This window comes from Mugil cephalus, chromosome 20 (assembly GCF_022458985.1).
Source record: "Mugil cephalus isolate CIBA_MC_2020 chromosome 20, CIBA_Mcephalus_1.1, whole genome shotgun sequence".
Classification (NCBI taxonomy): Eukaryota; Metazoa; Chordata; class Actinopteri; order Mugiliformes; family Mugilidae; genus Mugil; species Mugil cephalus.
Window position 1 is genome coordinate 4,282,517 of NC_061789.1, and position 10,203 is coordinate 4,292,719.

At 42.0% G+C, this 10,203-nt stretch overlaps 2 protein-coding genes across 2 annotated transcripts; one reads left to right on the forward strand and one right to left on the reverse strand.

The window, feature by feature from the left end:
- The first annotated feature begins 2,942 nt into the window (after positions 1 to 2,942).
- Positions 2,943 to 7,208, forward strand: kdelr3 (KDEL endoplasmic reticulum protein retention receptor 3). The gene is made up of 5 exons (XM_047572310.1): positions 2,943 to 3,456; positions 3,759 to 3,859; positions 4,034 to 4,192; positions 4,678 to 4,930; positions 5,680 to 7,208. Exons 1-5 carry the CDS (start codon positions 3,366 to 3,368, stop codon positions 5,721 to 5,723), a joined length of 648 nt encoding a protein of 215 aa, XP_047428266.1. The 5' UTR covers positions 2,943 to 3,365; the 3' UTR covers positions 5,724 to 7,208.
- LOC124998114 (GTPase IMAP family member 7-like) lies at positions 7,085 to 8,985 on the reverse strand. The gene is made up of 2 exons (XM_047572309.1): positions 8,460 to 8,985; positions 7,085 to 8,215 (listed from the first exon to the last, which is right to left on the reverse strand). The coding sequence occupies exons 1-2, from the start codon at positions 8,488 to 8,490 to the stop codon at positions 7,206 to 7,208; spliced, it is 1,041 nt and encodes a 346-aa protein (XP_047428265.1). The 5' UTR covers positions 8,491 to 8,985; the 3' UTR covers positions 7,085 to 7,205.
- Between the last annotated feature and the right edge of the window lie 1,218 nt (positions 8,986 to 10,203).

The window sequence follows — 10,203 nt, forward strand, 5'->3', positions numbered from 1 at the left end:
GAAATCAATGCATGTTTTGAGCATTTCTTTAAATCTTTTCTGGAATTTTTGAAGGTGGAAAGTTGCAAGATGAAAAGGAGACAAAATTAAAATTACTTTTAAACACAAGCTGGGTTTACACGGAGCCAAATATACCAATTACAATTGGTTTAGAAGCCCAAACTGAATGGAAATGCTCCATGTAAACACCTCAATCAGATGAAATCAAATAAAGTTTCATTTGGTTTTCCAGGGGTAGGAATATTCCTTTCCCCAAACCGATAGAAAGCCACGTCAACGGCGAATCTGAGCCAAGTCAGACTCCGTTCTGTCTGCGCATGCTCTGTCTTGTTTTTAATAACAACTCTGAAAGAACTAGACATTATCGCACGCTTAGACAACAAAAAAAATGGAAATATATAACAGTTTTAAAAAAGGTCCATCAAAAATTCATTGAAATCAGGATACATGGAAGCGTGGAACAAATACAGGGTATGCATTGACGTCACTGCCGCCCGAGGCCACGCCCCCTGAGTGGCAAAAACATGGTGAAATGTAGCAGTAAATACAGAGAGACCAGGGAAAATGTGGATTATCAGATCAAATTAAAGACAATTGCACTCGACAATGATCCATACGAGCTAGTATGAATTTAGAAAAGTGGATTAGCCTCAGTTTCAGTTAGTTTTAGGTCATTTCAGTTATGATAAATGTAGCTAAATAAAAGATGCTAACGCTAAGAGCATTACTGAGAAGTAACGTTAGCCATGCAATACTGTAGCCTTATAAGGATGACGAGGAGTGATCACACATATTCCGTTCATTGTTTTATTATCCCAGTTCTTTCTTCGCAATGCAGCGATCCATTTACGTCTCTTTAATTTGGCTTTTGGAGATATCTGTAAAAATATATCTCTGATTGCTTTTTTCAAATTTGTTGATACATTCAATCGCAAAACAGCTCGTCCCCTTTTTAAAAAAAATAAAAAATATAACAATAATTTTACCTCCATGTTCAACTGTCACTTTTTGTCACTCAGTGGCCGTAACCATGGAAACGTCCTCTATCCTGAACCGCTGGAAAACCTAATTAGACGAGAGACCGTCATCGTTGGTTAGTCACGTGATGTTTTCATCGATCTGCGCATGTCACACGTCTGTAAAAGTAGCGGTACATGTAAACAATTGACCTGAAACCTTCAATTGAAATGAGAAAATTTTTCAAATTTTTTGAGTTTTAAGTTTATTTCATTTATACAGCACCTTAAAAGGAGAAAGCATTTACACCAAAGTGTTTCACATTCAACACGTCAGCATGTGAAATACAGATCAGCATCAATGTATCAACAAATGAAAACCTTAACACCCAACGTGACCAGATGAAGAAATAAAAACATCAAAAATTCTAGTACAATATTCAAATACATTTAGAATTATGACATCATTTAGCTCAGCAAAAACGATCCAGACACTTCTGCCTTGTGTAGCTTCCTCCATCCAGAATCCACATAAAATAATTTCTATGGAAACATAGACCTCTTTACCGCCTGCTCTCTTTGTCTTCCATCTAAATTACAGCGTATTCGAAGTGCCCTCCTCTGAATGGGGGTGGGGGCGTCACTTTTGCCAACACGACAATTCAATTCATAGAAGAGGAACAAAGAGGAGGAAGTAACGCAAGCAAGTTAAAAAGAAAAATTAGAGGACGTGAGATGAGTTAACCAGGTAGGACATATGAGTTTGGAAAGAAAATAGTGTCATGGTTTTTATTCTCAATCAAGAGTGATTGTTACCATGCATCACATAAGATTACCAAAGAAAGTCTAAGCATGAGTCATAAATAATGTTGATAAAGAAGTTTAGGGGAGACATATTGACATTTTGACCTTATTTGTTTTTCTCCTTTTCATCTTAAACACTTCTGCATTCTTATCCTCTCATTTTCAGTGAGAGCAGGCAACTTCCACCTTCAAAAATTCAAGAAATGTTAAAAAGAAAATGACCAAAAACAACATCATATGTGTAACTTTGAACTAAATGAGGTTTTTCAGTGATACTACTCACATAGTCCTTATTGTAAACATGCACAAACTTTGAATTGAACTAGGCACGACTGCCCCCAATGATGCATCCATAGCTCAGACCCTAAAAACCTGTGCATGAGCGTGGTTAAAGTAATAAGGATTCGTGTATGGAGGGAGAAAAGGAGGAGGTCGAGGGCTGCAGACGAGATGAGCCGTCATTCAGGATGTGGGATGACCAAGCAGACAGACTCACCGGGGCAGACCGGGCTGTGTGTACGTATAAATAGCCTCTAATCAGCCCTGGGTGTCAGATTAGTTCCCATAACCTTTTGTTCAGCACACACTTATTATAGCAGTCTTTGTTATGGGACAGCTCTGTCTGGGGGATGTCCTCTGCCGTGCATTTGCTGCTCAACACTCCCCTACAGCATAACACTTGTAATGATTTTACTTTCAGAGGCCTGAGTTTAAATTGAGTAAACATAAGTTTGAATTATAGCCTTTTAAATGCAATTCATTGTTTGTAAATTTAAAAAGAAAACTTAGATAGATAGATAGATAGATAGATAGATAGATAGATAGATAGATAGATAGATAGATAGATAGATAGATAGATAGATAGATAGATACTGGCTGCAACCTGTCGTCACCGAGTTTTTAACCAATACAAAAACTCTATCTTCCAAAATTAAGTAGTTTTTGTTTTTATTAGCTAAAATTTAACTATTCGGCTAAAAATCGTGAATTATCACTTTTTATATCCGTAGAATGACACCGGAAACTCGACTAAAGATGTCTACCTTCAAAATAAGATCCCAACGTCTCCTTCAAATGACGCATCCTGTAAAATAGGTGTTTATCGAATGTATCCTGAAACTAGCCGTGCACGCGTTTGTTAACCTGTTTACTGTGAGATAAATTTGCAACAGAAGTGTGCGTGTTGGCGTATGTGAGTTTTGCTTTGACAAACCGGAAATTCTGTGTGATCCTTGTTAACTTGACGGAACCGCCGGGACAACCGGAAGAGGATGCGTTGCGTGATCCGTGTTAGCTTCACGGAGCCGTCAGCCACGTCACCTCCTCTCAAACAACTCTCCTCTCGGACTTATCCAGACTCCCGGACTTTAAATTCATCACTTTAGCTTCACTTACGCCTTCTTTTATTTAAGGAGCTTTTAGGAGGGGGAGTTTTACGCTAACTGTTTAGCTGTTAGCTTCTCATTCTAAATCTCCGAGCTGGTTAAGGTGCATTTTGCAGCGAAAACATCCCTGGGTTGTCCACCCTGTAAAAGGCCTGTGAGGAGTTGCTTCAAGTTTTTTTGATTTTTTTTCTCCCCACTTTGAAGCAGGAGCTTTATCACCATGAATGTCTTTCGTCTGGCCGGCGACGTGTCACATTTGGTGGCTATCATCATCCTGCTGCTGAAGATCTGGAGGTCCAGATCCTGCGCTGGTAGGCAGCACTTAAACGCATCTCACGCATTGTTTGTTATCGCTGCAGGAATTGTCTGTGCTGTACAGTATGGACGCAGCAGCAGCAGCAACAAGTCAGGGTTCACAAATGCACAATCAGCACCCAGTTAAATGGAGGTAATTCCGGTGGATACTTCTGCAGGAGTGGACGCTACGTGGCAACGTGAAAGCTGCTGCACCCATCCAACAGTCTTTAAAAGCAGCAGGGTTTCTCCTCCTGTCCTGTTTTTATTCCTTTATTGCACATAATCTAAGTTGTTGCTTTCCTTGCTTTCCTTGCAGGCATCTCTGGGAAGTCTCAGGTGCTGTTTGCACTCGTCTTCACCACCAGGTACCTCGACCTGTTCACGGCCTTCATTTCACTGTACAACACGGTCATGAAGGTGAGTCTGCACATCACACACACTAATTTAACTGGAAGCACGTTGCCCTAAGTGGCAGATTTGAAGTGTTTCGACCGTGTGTCGATCTTGCTTTGGTTTGCAATCCCCAACACAAGAATCAACCCAAGTTCACGTGGTTAATTGTGTAAAAACGTGTCCGTCTCTGCCCTCAAGGTTGTGTTTCTGGCGATGTCCTACGCCACCTGCTACCTGATCTACATGCGCTTCAGAAACACATACGACTCGGAGAACGACACGTTCCGCGTGGAGTTCCTGCTGGTGCCTGTCGTCGGCCTGTCCTTCCTGGAGAACTACGCCTTCACCCCACTGGAGGTACAGCAAATTAACACCGGACGTGAAACAAAAGACGCCGGTTTGTTTATGAAGCACATTTATAAGAACAAACACTCACCACAGTGATGTACACAGAAGTCAAGGCATACAAAAGAATATACACACACACTGTACACAAAAATAAAGAGGAAGAGGTGGAAGAAAAAGCTAAATTACTGGATTGATAATAACAGATAGTATAAATATAAGTTTTAAGAAGGAAGCGTTACAGTAACCAAGACAGAATGAGAAAAAAAAAGTGTGGACGACTTTCAAAATCTATAAAAGATAAAAAAAGCAGCTGGGGGAAAATGGACTTAACCACTGAATTGATCTGTTTCTCCATTCACTCTCCAGAGTATTTCACAAATAAGTGAACTCAGATCCATATCCAGACCCTCGCAGCTAGCTTCAAGCTATTCAAGCTAATTACTTTTAGTCTCGTGAAGATTTTTCACTTTCTCCCTTTAACGCCTCCCACCCAGATCCTGTGGACCTTCTCCATTTTCCTGGAGGCGGTGTCCATCATGCCGCAGCTCTTCATGATCACTAAGACCGGCGAGGCCGAGTCCATCACCACCCACTACCTGTTCTTCCTCGGCCTCTACCGCGCCCTCTACATAGCCAACTGGGTGTGGCGCTACCACACGGAGGGCTTCTTCGACCAGATCGCCGTGGTGTCCGGCGTGGTGCAGACCATCTTCTACTGTGACTTCTTCTACCTTTACGTCACAAAAGGTGAGGGGGGGAAAAAAAGTTCCAAAGCCTGATTTATAGAGCTGCACTCAACAGCTGTTGCTTGAACTTTTATTGCGTCCTCCTTCGCTATTTCGTCATAGCCAGTCCTACCCACACTACAGTTTTTTTTTTTTTTACTGATAAAGCAGTAGACAGATTGCAAAATGAAGTAAATGCAAATGTTTCTCTTTATAGATAGACGGACAATTCATTTGTATCGGCTGCAGTTTGTCGCCACCTAGTGTTGAATCAGTGCAGCACCTCTTGCAGTAAAAAAAAAATATTACCTTTAAAATTAAATTCGAACATTTAATTCCGTAAAACAAATTGTCTAAGTCACTGGAAATGTTTAACATTTAGCTACAATTCAGCTATTTGGCTGGAACGAATCGTGAAATGATCATTTTTGTATTTAAAAGAAGGATTTCTACCTTCCTTAAAATAAGGTAATTCTACCATATATACTTAATTAAACGTGTCTAAAAAGGGTTAGATTACATTAGTATGTTTTTGCCTCGATAAGTGACCTAGACAATTTCTTTGCAATTAAATCTAAGCTTTGTGTTGTGACTAAAAGGGACTTGTTCTCTGCAAAGGTACAGGTTTTTTAATCCTGCTCGTCCTGTTGAGGATATGGCAACTACAACAAAGAGGAATCTGGTCTGGTGACTCCCCTTAGTACCTAGGTGTCTTCTAGGTATTACTTTGTTCTCACTCTTTTTTTTTTTTTAACTCTTTGTCGTGTGCAGTGCTCCGGGGAAGAGGAAAGATGTCCTTGCCGATGCCCGTGTGAAGCGGACGTCCGCGTCGTACATTCAGCCATCTGTGCCTGCGACGGTTTCAGGGTCTGAGCACAGACCTCAACCTTTCAGCCTTACTTTAGCGATGGGACTAACGGTCTGACGTCACTCTGTAGACCGGAATTATTTTCTATCCGATTTGTACTTTTGAGTGTTGACTTTTTAATGTTTTGCGAGTGTGAGTTGTTCGTCTGTGAGATGCTGGAAATGTTTCACCCCCGTCGTGCACGAGGAGATTAAGATTGTAACTCCATGGAAACGGGAAAGTTTATTGTAGCTGGTGTTTTTTCACCCACAAAACTGTACCCAAGTTTTTTTTTTTTCCCACAGGTAGACTGTAAAGTTTGGGAATATGTGATCTGCATAAATACGACCAAAATAGTTCTTGAGTCCTAAAACTGCAAGACAAACATTTACGTTTCTTTTTTCTGACGAAGATGATTAAATATTGCAAATCTGTGAGTATAAGAGATCCGAGAACTTTCTCCGCCCATTCTCCACCTCATCAGGTCTGAAACATTTCTGTTGGGTTAAGGTTAGTTTATGCTTCTCTAACCTCTCTTTGGTCATTTCTCTGTGTTTTTCTGTAGAATTTGATGGTATTATTAAAAACAAATCATAGCACCACTAATCCAGGCTCAGAGGCAGCATTAGCATGATGCTGCTACCACCATGCTTCACAAATGTTCTTGACGCGTTTACTTTGTTCAAATATAACTTTTCATTTCAGCCACAAATCATTACTTTTAATGTATACATGCATACTTTTGCAACTACAGATATGTAATAAAGGGTCACCTGCGTCAGTAAATAAATGACCAATATCATATTTTGTCTGTTTTAAGCGTCTTTATCTTGAATGGAATGATGTTTCAGGTCGTATTTATGCAGAAACTTATTTCCACGCAGCATGATTTACTGTTTCCTGTGTTACGCCGCCACGTTTGATAAAGACAAATATTGCGGTGTTTGTATTCTCTGTTGTCCGTTACGTGTCCCTGAACCGCTTAGTGACTTGTGTGTTTGTTTCCTATTTGCCAAGTATGTTACTTTTGTTTTTTCTTGTTTTGTATTTCAGTTTTCATAGGAGTAAAATTATCTCGTCACGGTTTATTAAGCCAAAGACAGAACAGTGGTTAACTTAAACGATTTCATTGTCACACCTTAGCCAAACATATAAATGGGAAGATGCAAGTGTGTTCGTCACAGTCGGCTGAATTGCGTGCAGGTGTAGTCTCCATTAGTCAGTGTAAACTCAAAGGTGTGGCTGTTTGCTTTGTTTTCGAGTTGCGTGGACTGAAGGAGGATGTTTACCCTTCTGTTCCTGCACACACTAATCACACAGTGTACTTTAAAGGTCCTCTTGCAGATGCTTTATAGAATCTCATATCCGACACACGATGAAAAGCAAATGTTCTTTCACCTATCATGTGTAATAAAGACGGTCCAGGCTGAATAACGTCCTGACAACACCCTCAGTGCAGGAAGGTTTTTCTGTGTTTGTACAACACCTTACTTCCTTCCCTCACCGCTCCCCCCATCGCCTTCGCCGCCGAAGTGATGGAGAGCGGCGACGCTGCCAACGCTGCCGCCTTCTCCACCACCTTCACCTTCTTCACCGCTTTCCCTTTCCCTTTGTCCTTCCCCAGGATCCCAACCCCCTCTGCGGCTCCTTTCCCCACAGCGGTCAACAGCTCGCACCAGAACAGCTTCTCTGCCCTCTTCCTCTCCTCTTCCTCCTCCCTCCTCAGCTTCTCCAAATCCACCACCACTTTCTCTTCGGTCTCCATCTGAAGAGACTCCACCTTGTGTCCTCCCATTATTCTCTCTTGGGCCTCCACGATGACGCTCTCTGCCTCCTTGAGCATTTCGCTGCTGTAGCAACCGCCTCCATTGGCCGCCACGACCTCGTCTATCTTCCTCAGGAGTTGCGTGACTTGCTCTGAGCCGTCCTCGCCCTGGCGGCTGTTTTCAAAGACGTGGTACCGCCCACGGCAGCTGCTGACGAACTCCGACAGCTCGCGACTCTCCACCAGGAAGTCCTCAGCTCGCTTCCCCCGCAGCCGGTCTCCCTGGGTGAACAGCACCGTTGTAAACTTCACCACTCCGGCCCCAAACCTCATCTTGACCCACTCCAAGGCCTCCTTCTCCTCCTGGGTGAACCGACCAGGCTGCAGAGTCACCAAGAAGACATGGGGGCCCGGAGACGACAGACCGACGCATTCCCCAACCTCTGCCAGGACCTCCTGGGGGGACAGGTGAGTATGGAAGAAGCCTGGAGTGTCCACCACAGAGATGCTTCTCCCTCCTGCTGTCCCGGTCTGTTTCTTGCACTTTGTGGTTACGGAACAGGGGGACGCGTCGACGCAGAAGGCGGAGCGGCCCAAGATGGTGTTGCCTGAGGAGCTTCTGCCTGTCCCGGTCCGGCCCAGCAACACAATCCTCAGGGGCTCAGGCTCTGACGGAGCCGGTGGTCCTTCATCAGCTGCAAAAAAAAAAAAATTATATTATCACCTTTAAAATGATTTGACCTTCTTGCTACAGGACAGACTAAAACAATTCTTGTGTGTGAAACATCTTGGTTTTTATTTGAACTTTTATTAGAAAAAAATCTCTGCACGCACATTAACAATATTCTATTTTATTTTTATCCTAGCAGCATTTTTTAATTTAATTTAATTAATAATTGTATTATTTTATAAATATACCCTATGATACCTTAAACTGACCTTCCAGTGACGCAGCATTTTCAGATGACATCCTAACGGAGAAACTACGGCAACGCCTCGAGTCAGTCCCACAAAAATACAAGACACAGCTTCCTCACGCTTTCATTTCAGATGTCCCGTCGCTCCAAAAAAAAAAAAAATCATTTGATTTCAAAACATCTGCAGAGTGCGTTGGTGCAGACGCATCCTGCAGCAGAAGCATCCTGCAGCAGACCGATGCTCCCCACTGCCACCATGACGCACAGTATAACCCCCTCAAATTAACATAGAGGAAACTTATCTTGCTGCAAAGTCTCAATAAACTCCTTATCAGCACAACTTTGTAAGAATACAGCAACCACCGAGATGTAGAATCGTGCTAATTTTGAGATTCTCTGACATTGGGGATTTCGTTTGGTGTTGCAGTTCCTAAATGTGACCACCAGAGGGCAGTGAATGATCACAATATAAATTATTCTACACTGTTATTATTCTACACGAATATTTTCAATTCCTAATTGAAAGAGTTAAAAACTATTAAGACACAATACGTCTTTAGAATATACTGCTAGTGAGTGTTTAGAGACACACTTCCTCCTGACTTAGGTTTTTGTTTACTACGCTTTGCTCTACCCGCACCAATTACAAACAAATGTTCGATTATACACTTAACTTTTTTTTCTTTAAACACAAATCGCATGGTCGGAGCGGTTGCCATGGGAACTGGTGGTCGCCATTACGTCACATCCTGTTTCAAATACAATGAAACTTATCCAAAAAAATCACACTTGAACATGTGTGATACTCACAAAATAAGTGTCTTTGTTTTTATTGCTATTGTATTATTGTATAGTCTGTCTTATTCAGAATAAGAAGTCGCACAGAGATGACGTGCTGTTGCATGAAATGGACACTAGGTGGCAGCATTCACCGGCAGCATCACTGGGACTCATTGCAATGCACCGCGAAGTAGCGCACATGATCCAGATGAATGGAGAATGAGCAAACAGTTGTCCTGCTTCGCTGATTTCCGTCTTATATTTCCAGGTTGGTTACTCACATTTTCTGTGAATTCAGATGTTTATAAGCTAATACGAATCCCCGGTGGTGTGTGGTCCGTACGCTAAAAGCTCGTTAAGTGTGTAAATAAAGTAAAGTGTCACGATTGCAGTGTAGAAAATGGCGTCCGACGTCGTAGCCAAATGTTTTACTTTCCTTTGTTTCTTTCGGCTCCCGAAGTCTGAATGGAGATAAATGGAGAATGAGCAACAGTTAACTGGTACATTAACTACCCAAAATGACAGAAACCATCCTTGTAAAAAAAAAATAAACAATGAATTGACCCCCAGTGACATGAGGGGGTGGAGCTTATGACCTATACTGCAGCCAGACACCAGGGGGAGCTCTACTTGCTTTGGCTTCGCCTTTTTACGGTCTAAATACAGTCTATGGGGCAGACAGTTAGCAACATGTGAGGACACAAACCTGTCACAAACAAAGGTCTCTCCCTTATTTATGAGTAATTTTAAGCCTTGACATAATTTAAACGTGTTACTCATATAAAGCTTCAAACTCCTGCAGTTGTTGTGAACGGAGAAACTAGCTATAGAGACCAAATCCATTTATGTACCAGACAGTAAACGTGTCTAAAAAATTAGACATTTTAACATGGAAGTCTACGGAGATTGACTCACTTTCGGGGCTAGCCTCTAGTGGACACTGGAGGGACTGCAATTAAAAACAAACAAACAAAAAAACAACATGT

Excerpts from the sequence above, each read along its gene's own strand:
- kdelr3 (XM_047572310.1), top strand. The coding sequence starts at position 3,366 with ATGAATGTCTTTCGTCTGGCCGGCGACGTGTCACATTTGGTGGCTATC. Across the intron at positions 4,193-4,677 it reads ACGCCTTCACCCCACTGGAG|ATCCTGTGGACCTTCTCCAT; the intron begins GTACAGCAAATT and ends CCTCCCACCCAG. Across the intron at positions 4,931-5,679 it reads CTACCTTTACGTCACAAAAG|TGCTCCGGGGAAGAGGAAAG; the intron begins GTGAGGGGGGGA and ends TGTCGTGTGCAG.
- LOC124998114 (XM_047572309.1), bottom strand. The coding sequence starts at position 8,490 with ATGTCATCTGAAAATGCTGCGTCACTGGAAG. Across the intron at positions 8,216-8,459 it reads AAATGCTGCGTCACTGGAAG|CTGATGAAGGACCACCGGCT; the intron begins GTCAGTTTAAGG and ends TTTTTTTTGCAG.